At 42.7% G+C, this 16,530-nt stretch overlaps 1 protein-coding gene across 4 annotated transcripts in view; it reads left to right on the top strand.

Moving 5' to 3' along the window:
• The window catches only part of pde4ba (phosphodiesterase 4B, cAMP-specific a), a 215,974-nt gene that overhangs the window by 182,346 nt on the left and 17,098 nt on the right, over window positions 1-16,530 (top strand). For all 4 annotated transcript variants that reach the window (XM_085252838.1, XM_085252837.1, XM_085252839.1 and 1 more), the window contains one exon: window positions 13,684-13,796. In XM_085252838.1, the coding sequence (XP_085108964.1) occupies window positions 13,684-13,796 (113 nt within the window). The remainder of the gene's footprint in view (window positions 1-13,683; window positions 13,797-16,530) is intronic.

Raw genomic sequence — 16,530 nt, 5'->3', positions numbered from 1 at the left:
CTGAGATCACTCGTATACCGATTTCTTCCTTTGTAGTTGCAGGACAGTTGCATTAATTCTTCCGTATCCTGACAGCCCAGCTCTGATTTTCACCTTAAAATGAAGTGCTTTTCTGTCGTCTGCTCCCTTCCAGGAATTTGGTTCTCTGTGTTTTCTTTGTAGTGGGTGATTGATGGGTTGGCTGTTGCTGAGACTGTCAGAGATACGTAAATGGGGAAAGAGAAAGAAAGGTAGGGTGGGATGTTTTCTACACTGGAATTTTGTTGCATAACAGCTTAATTCCTTACCTCAGTTCGATGGAAAGAGTCTTTTATGACTCTGACGCTGCTGTACTTTGTGTGGCTTTGACCTCTAGGATGATGTTGCTGTTTGTCTGGGAGACTTTTATCAGTGGCGACAGACTTTTGCTGTCACTGTTTTTCCTGCATAGAGAAAATTTCTTTAACTTCTCAGTTAATTTTAAACCAACGCCAAAAGCCAATTTCAATCTTTTAATCACTGCCTTTTTTGTCCTTTTTAAACCAGTACCGCTAAGTGGGCCTTTATCGACTCAGTATGCATTTTTGTTGCTGAAATGGACATAAAACCCAAAGGTTTTTGAAAAATGGCTGGCTGACCCCTGAGGACCAGAGCTTGCCTTTCATTGTGAGATAAGGAAGTAAATAAAATGCTCTGTTGTGCTTTGTTCAGTGAGGTTGCTCCACTAAAACTGTCCTGGCGTGCAGCGACTTCCCCAGTGTGTAAATTGTTTACTAGGAAAAGCTTGTATTGTAGCACCATCCACTCTAAAGCATCCACTCTGAGCTAGCCAGTTTGTTTATGTCTGCACAAATAGAGAAGTGGGTTTTAGAGTTGTGTGGAGAACTAGTTCAAGTTACTGGTTTCAGTTTCTTCCAGGTGCGCTCAAACGATAAACTTTTGTTCTTTTTCTTTTTTGAAAGGAAAAGCCCTTCCATCCATCCATTTACGTCTTATCCAGTTCAGGGTAGTGGGAGCCTATCCCATGTCGTGGGGCGAGAGACGTGGTACTCTCTGAACAGGTCCCAGGTCGTATGGTAGGGTCAATTTAGGACTACCAGTTAACCTAACGTGCAAGACTTTGGAGTGTGGGAGGAAGCGGGAGTACCTGGAGAGAACCCACACAGCCACAGGGATCTTCCAGGTCCTTCCTACCGCGAGGCGACAGTGTTAGCCACTGCGCTGCCTCGGAACAGACAGCAACAGATGAATCAGTGCTCATGAATAAAACTGGTAACGGCTGAGATATGGAAGCAATTGCTGAAAGAAAATAATGCCATGTGCTATATGTGTGAGTTTATAAAACTAAAGTTTGGTGACTATTCTGTAGGGTTGTTTCATATCTTCTGAACAAAAGCAAATACAACACAAATCAAGTTAATCAACTCGTAAAGTACCAAATATTTTCTTTAAAGCATCGTACGCGTCTATAAATGGACCTTGCTTGGGTTGTTTTTGTGTGTCAACAGTTATGTTATTGCATATTAGCTATGGAAAGGTACCCACTGATGCCTTTTCCAGCCTTAGGTCACATTTCACCATCCTCCAACTCACGGACTCTCGAGTATCAGTCAAGTGACCTAAGAGGGTTAAAGAGGTTTCCACACACAGTGACTGACACAGAATAAGTGGCACCGCTTTCTAGTTATTAATAGCTTACTGGACAGTTAAAAAAAAAAAAATTAAAACAAACACTAGTAATCACTTTGTATTCACTCTGTAGCTGCAAATACATTTTAAAAGCCTGACACAAGCTTCTGTTGTGGTGGTGAGCTCATGGTTTAATTGCAAGTAATCCCAGTGTTAAAATGTGGCCGGGCCTGGTCTCCACTTTACAAGTCTCCAGTGTCATAAACAAGCTGCTGTGCCAAGTATTTACCCTACTCAAAGCTCTCTATACACGCTGGCGCTGGGTTCGCGGGGCTCCCAGCCAAGGGAGATCCAGAGCTCAGTTTTAGGAAAAGACCCACTTGACTGTATGTTTATGAGTGTGTATTCTTCTACACGAGGCCTATTTTAGGTTTGATTCTCCTTCTTAGTGTGCGTAGTTTAATTCTTGATTTTGTTAATATTTCATTGCGGTGTTTTAACTTTCTTGGCTTAAAAACGGCAGATCTGCCAGGTTGCAGTTAGGTTGCAGTTTCCTAGTTGTAAACAGACGGATGATTTCCAGTCCTTGCAGTAAGACTGGATGAACAAACTCGACACCAACCAGAAAAGCAAAGGCCACAAATTGCTAACGCTAGAGTTTTATACATAGTAGAGATTAAAAAAGTCATTGATGTAACTCAACTTCCTGTCTACCTACGCTGCAAGCCCCCCAAAAATATCCTTCCTGTCAGAGAAGTTGCATTGCTGCACAGGAAGCACCACATAATGAACTAGAAACCATGTAAAGTAATGTTATGTGCAGTTAGCTATTAGATTCAAGGGGATGGTCATTACTGGATTTTGGGATTAGCTTTGAGCTTCTATTTTAAAGCATGACGTTACATTGCTGTTAAATTCCCATTTTTATTCTTTTCCTTTTATTTTGATTAGAGAGGAAATTTGACTCACAGCAAAGATCCTGTGCTGGATTCAACTCGCGGGACTTTTGAGGAGGATTTCACATTTTGGGTTGTTTTGTTTTGGGGGGTTTTCAGTCTGTCTGTGGTCATCATCCCGGCCCCCCGTTCAGTTATGTCATCCTCACTTATCTAACAATACAAGCCATGATGTCATTAAAACTCTGAAAAACAATCCTTAAACATCTGGTGGGAGCAAACAGTCTGAGTCTTCACAAGTGTCATTAAGTTAGTCAGGAGCCATAAATATTTCAACCTTTTTCCTCGTTTACACCTTAATTGGTTTGAATGCTACTCTTTTGTTTGTTTTTCTGTCCTTGTTTCATTACCTTATTTTACAGCGCGTATATAGTGGCTGTAGGCCTGCTGTACGTCACATACATACACCACTTCACACAAAAAGCGGTGTCACTTCCCTCTTTCGGTAAAAGACAAACATCCTTCATAGAAAGGGGTTTAATTGATTTCAGTTTTCTTTTCTTCTTCCTCTTTAACCTATAAAAACCGTACAAAAACACTTGCAGTTCTCCCTAATAGGATTTATTTTCCCCTCAAACCAATTAAAGTTTCAAAAGTCTCCTTTGAAGTAATATTACGCTCTCCGTGAACAAATTTACATTTCATTTCCAAAGATGTATCAATCTGTCACTTTTGGCTTTGTGAGCATTGAAGGCCGAGTAAATGAACACCATGTGGTTTGATGCTGTTTGAGCGCAGCCGTGACTCCGCTCCAGTTGTTGTTTGGATGTTGTGTTTTACCGGAGTCCTGTTCCGCTTCGGGTTTTATCTGCAGCCCGCCACAGAGAGAGAGAGAGCAGGTTCAGAAAGCTGGAAGCATGCACTCTGCAAGTATTTGAATTATGCCATTGACGTCAGCACAGTCATAAAGTAGACGGGTGCCCTTCCCCTGAAGTATTCCCTTGCCAGCAGGCCTGTTCAGCTCTGTGCAGATGGATTCAAACGCTCTCTGCTTCACAGACAGAGCCTTTTGTTTGGGTATTTGGGAAGCTTTTTGCACTCCCCCCAACCTGACCTGCCAGAAAAACACCACAGCTACTGCGTCCTCTTTGTGGAGCAGCGCAGGAAGCCAGCTTTTTTTTAAAAAAGTCAATGATTAAACAGCCCGCTTTAATAAAAAGCCACCTGATTTTTACCAACAAAGAGAAAAAAACAAGAAAAGCATGCTTTTGCTTATCATTTCTCTGAAACGATTAACCTATTTTTTTTTTCTTCCCCCCAAATCCATGTATCTTTTTCGAAACTGCTCTTCAGTTGCACCGTGAATGCCGCGTGACTATTTCGCTGTTACTCGGGGAGGGAGTCGTATTTAATCTTGATTCAATCAGGAAGTCTTACTTAGCCAGTTTGGATGAACACAATCAATCTTGTCTTGCGTGCTCACCGCTGCCAACAGTCTTTATTGGTTCAATTTGATTTTGTAATGTGGTCTGGGAGGCGCACATAAACACACACGGGCTGGCCCGAAGTGACACACAAGGCATGCTTACCCATCATAAGTAGGCATGCTGTTTGAGGTTATTTGAGGTTTGCTTCAGCTGGTCTTCATATGTTTCTTGAGCCTTCGTTGCACGCAAAGCCCTTCATTGCAGAACCCTTCTGGAGCCTTTCCTGCCCCGCTCGTTAACTCGACTTTATCCCGACCCGGACCAGCCAGAATTGGCTCCGTTTCACGGCTTGCACGCTAAATACAGCCAAGATAATGTTAATGAGACAGTCATGTTTGTCTTGACAACAGTTCAACAACAGCTGGAAAAGTCTCCGGACTAAAATGATTTCTCGCTTGGCCTCAGTAGAATGTTTTTCAGGTCCTGACGCCAAGAAACAGAAGAAGCGTGACATGTGAAGAGAGCCTGTCTAGCTGCAGTGCACATCACCTTGGTGAGGCTGTTTACGGCCCCATTATTTGAAATAAGACCCTCAGGAGTGATATGAGGCCTGGGATGGAGCACGTGGAAGCGGTCCGTATTTTCTGACATGTTCAAGCCGTCAAAATACAAATAACACTAATCGTTTATGACAAAACGAATTACTCCAATTTGTCACCTGAAATGTATTTTCACATGTAGCTCTTCTGACGTGACACTAAATCTAGCAGCAGTAAATGGTAAATGGCCTGTATTTATATAGCGCTTTACTAGTCCCTAAGGACCCCAAAGCGCTTTACATATCCAGTCATCCACCCATTCACACACACATTCACACACTGGTGATGGCAGCTACATTGTAGCCACAGCCACCCTGGGGCGCACTGACAGAGGCGAGGCTGCCGGACACTGGCGCCACCAGGCCCTCTGACCACCACCAGTAGGCAACGGGTGAAGTGTCTTGCCCAAGGACACAACGACCGAGACTGTCCAAGCCGGGGCTCGAACCGGCAACCTTCCGATTACAAGGCAAACTCCCAACTCAAAAAATAAAACAATAATTGTGATTACTGAGCATGCACTTTGTTGCTTTTGTGATTTGAAACCCACTCGAGGAACATGCCAGGTCACTGTATTAGCACAGAAAAAAAAACGCTCCCAGTTAACCATGGCTATTGTGTCCCAGTTTGTTTGGTTACTTGCCATTTAAAGCGATAGTCTAATATGCTAAAATAAGTTAATTGACTTTAGTACTAAATCCAAAAGAAAGAAGGGAGAGAAGGGCAAATATGATATCATTAAAAAGTAGCTGGTTAGCTTCCCTAGAAATTAACAGAAAGTAACAAAAAGGCAAATGAATGTGTGTATATTTATATGAATATGACTTTATATGACTTTTCTTTTACTGAAGCTTCAGCCTGTGACAAAAGCTAATGTGGAGCCCCTACCCCTGCAGTGTTTGCAAAAATAATATCGTGACTGATCTCATTTCTGAATCGCATGTTACAGCTATGAACACAACTTTAAATGCACCGCAGTTTAATCACACAAGTAACACTAAAGGAACCAAGCTGAGCAGGAACCACATCATAATGGGCACTGCAGTAACATAATAAATAATAAATAACACAGTAGGAGGTTTGGGGTGACAGGGTCTCATCGGAGACAATTCACTGAGTAATATATGAACGATGAGTGATGAAGGCTTCTTCCTGCAGCCTATACACACTATATTCTGCTTCTGTTTCCACTTTGAGTGGAAAAGTGGGGAGGGACAGCTACAGGCACCTGTTGAAAACTAGCAGAGATGTAGGATTCTTTCTTTTTTTGATGAAGTTTAACAAACTGATGGTATTTTTTTATCTAAACCTGCACAAAAACAGCTCTTTAGTGGGAAGATGCTTCTCTATGCAATGCACACGCTTTACACTGAGTCAAAGAGGGGCTACTGGGCTGGACCCAAGATCACGTAAACAAGAATCAAGGAAAAAGAGTAGCTTTATCTCTACTGCAGTCAGATATTTGAAATAGGGAAAAAAAGCAGAACACTGTGATTGACCACGTGTCAGCCACGCCCTCAGGAAGTGAGAAGTGAGTAAATCTGTTGGTGTCAAATCAGTCTGGAGGTGTTTTAGAGAGCAGGGTCTTTCAGGACCACCAACAGCTGCTCTATACCCAACACTTCTCATAATCCCTGAATTCAGATGCACCACTTACACCTTTTAATTCTAAGTCTGGAAGCTTCTCTGGAACTTAAAAAGGAGAATAAAGCAGCAGCAGCATCGACACTGACAGAAGTCTGGCTGAGCGGGGTCCCACGGCTCCTCTGATCCATGCAAATCAACCTGAGGGCCAAAGGCCAGTCAGCATGACAATGAGGCTCATTCAGTCTAGTCAGTGCTGTTGCTTTCAATGCAGGAGTTCACCCCAGGTAATACAGACAAAGCCCGGTCTGTGTGCATTTTTTTGGTGGGCATACCCAAGTTTTGGATATATAGAAATGTTAGAAACTGTTGTGAGATGAAGAGAGTGCGTGAGCATGCAGCTCAAGGACAAGACTGTTTACGCTCACAGGTCCTCAGAGCCGAGCTGACAATAAGGCCAAACACACAGCTTCAATGACGTCTGTCTTTTTATCAGCGGGAGAGATACAGATTCGAAACTGTGAAGGTTTTTACATCAGAAAGTGACGAGCGGTCAGATAAGAGGGATACTGTTTGTACGACAAGGCACCTCAGGTCTCAGCGAACCTTCAGACCGTGCCGTGTCAGACTGTCCCTGAGCTCGTTTCACTCCTCACCGTGTACTCCTCACATTCATCTCCTACGTGCGTAAATCACTCCGTGTCTCTGCGAACAATGTGCACGTGACGGAGGCAGAGAAACCTCAGACTTGTGCGTGATTCAGTTTGGAGCAAAGGCCCGTTTGGACTGGTTTCTGGGTTAATGTTACTGTAACTGAAGTTTTAGCCACATAAAATCTTAACACTTGCATGCAAAGATAAAACAAAGTTACTGTCTGGATTAGACTTCGCATAATGGAAGAATGAATTCACTGCAACAGAACTTCTGAAAGAGGCCCGGCCGTCTTCAAAACAATCTTTGAAATTAGGTCACATACCAGTAATACAAATAAATACATGAATGAATGTTCCAGTCACACAGTTCTCATTCCAGTCTTTGTTTTTAGACGGTAACAGCAGCGTAGACACAGAATTTGATTAGCTCTTTCTGCTGTCGTTCCTACGATTCAGCGTGGTCTCTGCTGTAACCGTCCAGCCTTTATGGGGCAGAGTCATCGTTTTGTGCGTTGCTTTTCTTTTCTATCCGGTCGTTCAGTCTGACGTCACTAGCCGTGTCTGGACCTAAACTCCGCTGCAGGTCCATATATCAAACGATCACTATGGCATTACTGAGAGTTGAAAAACTGTCTAAAGTCTTTCATCTTTAATAAAATGATCAGCGTTCTGCTCTACCAGGTGTAACAATTGAGTTTAACATCCAGGCATCCATGAAAACGGAATTTATGACATTTAACGGAGTTAGAAGTTAGCAGGGAGTTAGCTCGCTAGCTTCTATCTAAATACAATATAGCATGTCCTGACTGCGGGGTTTTGGAAACAAATTAAAACGTACAGCTCTGCTATCACTTCCAGCATAAATGAAGACAGAAAACTAAACAGCAGTGACGTTTGTAGGGTTACTGAAGTTGGGCTAGCTGATATATAATGATGTGCTACGTGACCACTAGCGACACAGCTATGTTAGCATAATATAAACAAGCTAACTTTTTTTCCACTCGATAAAAGTTAACGTGAGTGTTCTCGGTCAGGAACAAATGTAATCGCATGGCAGGATGCTGTAAAAGGACCAAACTTCAGCCAGGAGAACAACTGAGATAATCCATCCACAATACGAGGTTAGTCATTCATATACTGCTGCATGGGCTGGGCTGTAGTTACATCCTAAGGTTTTAAAAACTGAGCTTAAATAAATGATTAGCGGTAATAAAAGCCGAGGGAGGTCAACAGGGATCACTGACTGTTTTAGGAGCTTTTTGAGATCAAATAGAAGAAAATACAAAACATTAAACATGTTAACAACACAAAAGCCATATTAAACGCAGACTACTTTAGGCCTGGAAGTAGGATTCGTCGCGTCATCACTGAACGACCGGATTGTAAATCTCACAGAAATGTGTATAATGTGGGGAGGAATGTATAAGCAGGGGGGATTAGAGCCAGCAAGCTACAAAAATGGGGCCTAGCACTCAAACACGTACACGCTGTGTGGCCCAGTCAAAGCACCTTTGTTATGTTTTGTGGTTGTAAATGACTTTCAGTTTAAATGCAGGTAGAAGAGCCACAAGTCACACTGTTGCACTGAGCTGTACTCACATGCTGTGAAACAATAGGACCCCCGACCCTGCAAAAAATGCAAATCTAATGTTTACTTCCAGTGTGTTGCTACTTCCAATAATGTCTCATTTCATAGATTATTCCAGACTGGATTTGAACCTTCGCCACACAAATTCTGTTTACTAAAGTGAGAAACATTAAACACAGATAAAGAGACGCGCTTGCTATTTTGTTAGCAAGTGTAACAACTGCATTCTTCTTTCCACCGACAGCCGCGCACGCGAAAGCGCTGTTTCGCCATCTCCACCGCTGTGTTAGGGGAAGGCAGCAAATATAAAAGCTGGTAGCTTTGGCACGAGAGACATGGACGATTACAACACATCAGAATATTTAATCTGTGAATCAACATCCTAAATATGTCACAGTGCTGCTTCTGGAGGGTCACAACCACATAAAAAAGGAACCAGCACGTTTTACCAGCACTGCGTCCCTGAGCAATGAATTTACCAGCTTTGTCTCCAATATAACAGGATGGCTAGAGGTTTATTTTACCCTCCTATCCTTAATATCAAACAGCCGCAGGGTAAGGAAATGTCATCTACTGAAATATTACTCACATTCTGAGTCCCAGTAAATCAGATAAATGTTTGCTAATGAAATACGTAGCCATGATGTCATTTTGTCACTTCTCAGAACCCAGCTTAGAGAAATGTTTTGATCAAGAAATGTATCGAGGTTATGCAAGAAGGCCCCGAAACCACAAACTCCACCACCGCTCTTCGTCCTCCCCTTGACTTTTCAGATTTCTTGTCAATGACATTTCTGTGAATGTCAAGCCAAACTTGAGTTTGTAAGACCTCCAAATGCAGCGCTACCCCCCCACCTCAATGTACCATCTCTGGTCTTTGTTAGGAAGTGTTGTGTAACCGCACGGAGGGTTTCAGATCAACTCACTTTCTGGTAAAGCAGGAGATGAAGAAAGAGAGTGCCTCAGTCTCTCTCTTGCTTTTTTTCAGCCATTTACAAATCCGGCGCTGCTGCCAGTTGACCAGCGTCAAAGTTTGGCTTCTCTTTAAGTGCGTGTGTGGTCTGTTTACGCTGGTTCACTAGAAATGTGGGACGTCACCCTTCGAAACCTGAATGTTTACACGGTGAATTCTTGGTCAACGAAAAGCAGAAATTAGGATGGACTGAGCAGGTGTGGGGAGGGCTGGTCCTCAACTGACCCCTTTAGTCAGAGTGGGTTTTGTGTCCCAGCGTGTGTCAGTGCTTGCTCACAATTAAGCTAACAGTCTTCCACATAGATGCTGGCTGCTGATAATGCGCTGCAGCTGACATGCCCTGCTGCATCTACCTTTGCATCACGGGCAAACTATCTCTATGCCCATGGGAGGATGACAGATGCAGCTGTCGCTCACACACAGGCACAAACACAAACAGCTTTAACAGCTCCTGTCTGATGTCCTGTGGGCACAATGGTCCTTAAATAACCTCATTTGAGTGTGTGTGTGTGTGTTTGTGAAGAAATCTCCCATAAAATGTGGAGTAAATAAACCAACAAAATGTTATTCTTGTGGAGGAGGTGAGTGAATTTAAATTGATTTTATGGGGAAATCTGAAAAATTATGCTCTGAAATGCTAATAATCAAATAAAAGACAGATCTAAGAATTATAAAACATTTTGGAACCGGCGCTAAAATGCACGTGAAACAGGGAAAGGAAAAACAATCATTGAATTATGGATTGACACAGTAAGAGGAATGCTGGTAACATTAAAAAAACAGCCCATGTGTTCTTTATTTGGATTTTATTTTCTGTTCCTTTTATTTCTCTTTATTTCATTCACTCTTGCCCTTTTCCTGCATTTTCTCGATTTTAATGTTACCTCGGGCTGCTGATTTCGCTGGATTTAGTGAAAAACAACTAAAAACTTTTCAATATTAAATTGAAACCGAGACAGAGAGTGCTGACCTCAAACCCCCCCCCCCCCCCCCCCAACCTTTCCTGCCGGCTCCGCTTCTCTCAGATGGAAAGTACTTGCTTGTATGGCAGTGTGTGCGGTAACAAGACATCTTAGCCATCAAGTGTGCGTGTGTCACTGTGTTTGTGTGGCTGGACTGTACATATGTATTTTCCTGCCTGCCCCTGTGGGACAAACTGTAGGTCTGAGCACTGATCAGAAAGGTCCTTGTGTCGGGTGGAGGCGGTGGAAATCCCCTCTTGTATCGTTGTGTGTGTGTGTGTGTGTGTGTGTGTGTGTGTGTGTGTGTGTGTGTGTGTGTGTGTGTGTTTGGAGTGCTGTTTCCCTCAGTCCACCCAAGGCCATAACTGGAGTACTTACTAATATATAGTGAGTGCACATGCCTCTACTCTTAATGTGTTTTCATTATCACCAGTTTTTCTCACCAATACTTTTTACCCATTATGACAAATCATATTTTAACCTTATACCAACACGTTTGTGATTTACTGCTTGTGTCTCATCCATCTAATTAGACCTGACTATAGGTGTAGACCTAAGATCCAGGTTCAAACTGACCTTTTTTTTTCTTTCTCATTATATCCTATATACTTATATTTACAGTGTTTAATACGTCTATTAGACCACCAAAATTAAAAGCATTGGTAATTAACCAAATTATATTTAATGTTTGTCTAATGGTTAGTCCACCAATGTGTACAGGCTGTTTAATTGAAATGATATTTGAAATGTAAAAAAAGTTGAAGTTTACAAAAAACAACAAACAAACCCTGAAAAACATAATAAGGCTTATTATTATTTGTATGTTGCACTTAATTACTTCTTGATTAATTTCTGACTTTTTTTTCCTTCCATATGTTCAGGAGAGAGAAATAAGGAGATGGATGAATGGATGATGGAGCGGTAGATGAATAAATGGATGGGTGGATGGATGGTTGGATGGATGGATGATGATGAATCAGTAGATGATGGATAGATGATGGCTGGGTAGACGGATGTATGTGTGGATGGATGGATAAATGATGGACGGATAGATGATGGATGGATGGGTAGAGGGATGGATGGATGATGGCTGGGTAGATGGATGGATAAATGGATGGATGGATGATGATGGCTGGGTAGATGATGGATGGATCGGTAGATGGATGAATGATGGAACTTTTCATATGAATTTAAAATAGGCAAAGCCAAATAGGAAGTGAAGTCATATTGCGGAAGCTGTGAACTTGTCTTGTTTTATGGTCGACTAGTCTTTTTTATTAGCTCGATTTCTATCTGAAGTAAAGTATTCTAAGCATCGGTGCTTATTTTTGATAGCTGTTGGAGCAATTTAAATATTTTTGACATAAAACTTAGAACCCGAGCCAAATATTTTAGTTCTTAGCAAATAAATCTTTAACAGGTGGTTAACTGGGTCCTTTGCTGGAGGAAAGACTGGTGATTTTGGCCTTGTTTTCCAGCAGGCCAGGGATCAAAGTAAAACCGTTATACAAGTGTTACAGTTCTGTGGCTCTGGCACCTGCCTCAAAACTTGGATTTAATACATGGAGACCTGCAGGTATTTGGCCTTATGGCTGGCTTTAGGGCCTGACTTGCTGAACTAGATCTTGAGACCCAGTTTTGTGTGTTTTGAAATCACGTCCTGAAAGTGATTTTTAGATCAATCCAGCCATGGCTGTTTCTCTCTGATGCAGCTTCATTTTCACTCATCATTACTGCTACGACTTTGGACAAATGTTGAAATACCAGTCGAAAAACTTCTACTGTGGTTCTTGCTTTCTGAGCAGAGTTTAAAAGGTCAAAAGAAAAGACCGTTCCAGGGAAAGGGACCTTTCTACGCTCTTCAAAAACACAAACCACCTCAAAGATGTTGGAAATACTGGAGAGCAACATCTCAAATAAGTGTAAACCGTTTCAAGATCAGGCAGTTGTGGCATTAAACTAAACACACACACACAAACACACACACTCCCTCTTTTTCTTTCACTGCCCTCATCAGAGTGAGGGAAGGCTGTGGGCAAAGTGCCAGGTGCCTCTCATGTTTGGGAGAGCAAACAGGCTCGTGTCTTTGATGGCGAGGAGATCAGAGCGGGGGACGCATTCTACGTGGCCGCGCTAAGGTCGCCGCAGTGCACACCCTGCTGCCATGTTGTGCTCCGCAGCTAGGCGACCCGGAGTATACACAGTGAGTGGGAGAAGAGTGTGTTTGTGTGTGTGTGTTGGTTCAACTCCACCAACCAACTCATCGCACACTCGCCTTTGCTTTCCAAGACACACTCACTCCAACTCTGACGTACAGTTTGCAGTTGTCTGAAAAATGGTTAAACCACAGGAACAGGGTCGGAGCAGTGACTCCCAGGCCAAGCAGGAATCTCTCAGCAGTGGTGACAGCACAAACCTTGCCTTGACTTTCTCTGTCTGTCATCATAATCCCTCTCTGGACCAACTTCATGTGTGCTTTGTAGATGTTTTTGTTCTTTACTCAAGATTTCTTTTATTATAATCCTTCTGCTTTATTTGACCAACATATTTAAAAAGAAAAGAAATAAAAACAACCTAAATGGTAACAGCACAACAGCATTAGAAATGTCACTGCATTTCTGGTAAACGTAACGCCAGTGCCAGTTCCTGTCATTTTATATCTAGGGCGCATTTTCTGACTGCTGTGGTTGGACCTTCAGCCTTCTTCTTACGTCCTAGAAAGCAACAGTGACACATGTTTTGCAGCAGTTGTTATCATTTTTTTTTATGACTAAATGAGTGATTAAAAACATCCTGCGTCAGAAATGATGGGCTCATCACGAAGACGTGTCCGATGCCACCGTCTGTTGTCGATGATCAAAAATAAAATAATTAGTGTGATTAAATATTTCTTAATCGGTGGCAACTTTACCAGTTAAGTCAATGCATGTTTTTAATGGTACAACATGTGCGCCTCTGCATGTGTGTTTAGGTTTCGAGGTGTCTGTTTCCTGTGAGATGGGGTAAAGTTTGTTTGTGAGGTGGGGGTATCTAGTTTCCTGTAATAGGGTGGTTGACTTTATGTAAATAAGCTGAGGGCCTCAGATTGGGAGATGACGTTTGGGGGGTTGGGGACTCACACAGACAAGTCGAGTGTGTGACAGAACGAGGTCAGGTCCTGGCTTTCTCTCGATTCCACTGACAGCTGCGAGTCCCAGCAGCTAAAAAACCTCCTCATGACGAAGGGGCGCTACAACCGTGTCCCACCTCTAGCAGTCCCCCCTCCTCAGCAGCAGGAACCCTGAGCGAGACCCGTGGGTGGACGGTCCCTGGGAGTGGCTGGGCAGCGTTCGGGCTCCATGTGCTCTGTCTGTTCTGACTGCGTGTCTCTGTGTGCCGGCTGTTTGTTGACAGATGACGCGTACCAGAAACTGGCCATGGAGACAATGGAGGAGTTGGAGTGGTGTTTGGACCAGCTGGAGACCATCCAGACCTACCGCTCTGTCAGCGACATGGCCTCCACCAAGGTATGAGAGGCTGCACCTTTCACTGTTTGCTGTTATTGTGTTTCATCATAATGGGGGCAGTTTTGTGCCATCACACTTGTATTTTGAGCAGATAAATCCAAGTCCATGTGTTGCAAGTGTTTATACAAAAAAAGGGCTCCGCTTTTTAGGGGAGCTCTCAAATCTGACTAGCAAGGGAATCTGCAGGAAGCATTAATCCTTCAGCATAATAAACACATGAAGGGCGGTATACAAAATCCAAAGATGCTACTGCTGAACTTAGCATGACCCATCAAAGTAAACAGCGTTAAAAGTTTGAACATAAACAGAACAGTAATGAGGAGGAGATTGGTTTGGCAGAGGGGGCTGAGATGAGTGCTGATTGGATTAAAAGGCCACCAGCTCACTTATATGTCCTATTTATCATCAGATTTGTTTTCCTGAGCAAACATAAAACTCTCCTTGTTGAAAAGATGGTCTAACAAGCAGGTGTGTGTTTTTTCTTGACCGGCTGTGGCTCTCTTTCCATCTTAGCTGACTAACTTTTCCACTGTCCGCTGATTATTCTGTTTCTTCTGTGTCACCGATTGCGTGTCATGTGCAGTGAAGTTCAATGCCTGGTTTTTATGTGAAGAGACAGGAAGTTGAAACAATGGTACTGAACCACATTCAGCTTAATAATCACTTGTTGTATTGCGCTTCCTGTGCTCGTGTCACTGGATTCTCGACATGATATCTAAGAATTATTAGGTGGCATCCATGACTGTGTGAGTCATGGTAAGTTTGCTCACTTACAAAGAAATGGCTGTATCATTTTCATGGAAAGAGACAGACATACAAGCAAAACATGACTTACTATTTGGTGGTGGACGAACCCTTGTTGGGGTAAGACGTTTCTTTTTGTTGGTCACCAAGTTTGCAAAGATTTCACGAGGGGTTTTGGCCCACTCCTCTTTACAGAAACTCTCTGAATCCTTTAGGTGTTGTGGCTGCCGTTTGGCAACTCGAAGCTTCAGCTTCCTCCACAGATTTTCTAAAAGACTGAGGTCTGAGGCTAGGCCACTCCATGACCTTAATGTGCTTCTTCCTTTCCACTCCTTTGTTAGCACACCCCGTGTGGCAAGATACTGAAAGGAGCTCCAGATTGAGCAGTTTGGTCATTTTATACTTCTTCCATTTCTGAATAATGAAAGCTCATCAAACGTTTTGTACCTCAGTTCCAGTCTTGAGCATATCTAAGGCTTTGCCTCTGACCATGTCCTTGGTGGTGGCGAGGTTCGAATGGAAGAAACTGGTTCTGGTTCTATAAACATGCGTTGAGATGAATGATTGATCCTAATCTGTACACATGGGCACGCAGCCAATCTGTGGGAGTCCGAATCCTAGCTGGGTGGTAGGGGATAAAATATTTATTTCACTCACTAACATGCAAATCAATTTAAAACTTTTATGTAATGTATTTTCTCTGGATTTTTGGTTGATATTTTTTGCTTCTCTCCATTAAAACGATACTACCATAAAAATTAGAGACTGTTCGTTTCTTTGGAAACTTACAAATTCAGCAGGGGATCAAAAAATTATTACTCGGTCTATAATTTATTTCTCTGTCATTAGAATCTCTGCTGCTATTACCTTAAGGGCTGTAATACAAAACACATGGTCTCATAATTGCCTCCTTTTGGCCTTTGCATTCAGATGATGTCATGGATATCAAAGCACGGTTTCCCCGTTACGACAAGGTTTTACATCTATTCAGTTTTGTACTTTAAGAATTCATCATTCAGAGAAAATGATCAGACCTCGCCTGCGGCTTGAAGTATCCAGTCAGTCCACAGATGTCTGTTTTTAAAATGGTTGTCGATAGAAATAATGTGGTTGGCCGCCGGACACCAAAGTAAATATGTCTGTGGGATTTAAAGGTAGGAAGAGTTCATGAGTCACTGGATATATGGCCATCACTGTTAGAGATCTAACCTGGGCAGTTTTATACCGTAGACTGCCACAGAGATCGGCCACTTGGAGGAAGCTAGATATTTACATTTTTTGGTCTTTTGTTTAAGTCCAAACCACAGAAAGCTGCTGTGTGTGCGATGAGTGTAACTTAGCCTGAAAAACCCTGTCATGTAAACATGTGAATCAAGAGGAAAGCTTATTATTTCTCATGAAAACTGGACAACAGGATGCGAGTGATCCAGCAGTGGGTCAAACACAATGAACTAGAGAGGAAGACAAAGAACGTGTGTGTGTGTGTGTGTGTGTGTGTGTGTGTGTGTGTGTGTGTGTGTGTGTGTGTGTTTAAGGGATCCTCGCAGACCCCTGAGTTACTCTCTCTTCCTGTCTCCTTCCTGATCTCCTGCTGCTCTCTCTATATGACAATAGCCATCCCAACATACCCATTTGGACGGTTAATGGCCGTGTTTATTTATCCTATTGCTGCCGTCACACATCCAGCACTGACAGTAAGCAGGAGCGGTTTCACTTGGGTTGACAGAATCACTGCAGAACTACTGGAACAACTATTCAAACAGTCATTTAGACATGAAAGCAGGGGTGACAGACCAAACACAGAAGACAGGCAGAGTGCAGAGGAAGTCGGAGCATCCATGCTTGTACAAACGTTCTTTAAAGAAGCTGTTGGTTTGCATCACTCCTCAGCTGCGTTTCAGTTTAGCCTGAAATCAAGACTGTAACTGTAGGACTTTTGCAATCGTAGAAAACTTTTTTTGGATCGAGACGAACGTTATCTGTAGGTGAT

This window comes from Mchenga conophoros, linkage group LG17 (assembly GCF_057382185.1).
Source record: "Mchenga conophoros isolate Kocher_MC1m ecotype Shallow Benthic linkage group LG17, M_conophoros_male_GT1.1, whole genome shotgun sequence".
NCBI classification, from domain to species: domain Eukaryota; kingdom Metazoa; phylum Chordata; class Actinopteri; order Cichliformes; family Cichlidae; genus Mchenga; species Mchenga conophoros.
Note: the sequence above shows the minus strand (reverse complement) of the source record. Positions and strands in the feature narration are given on the sequence as shown.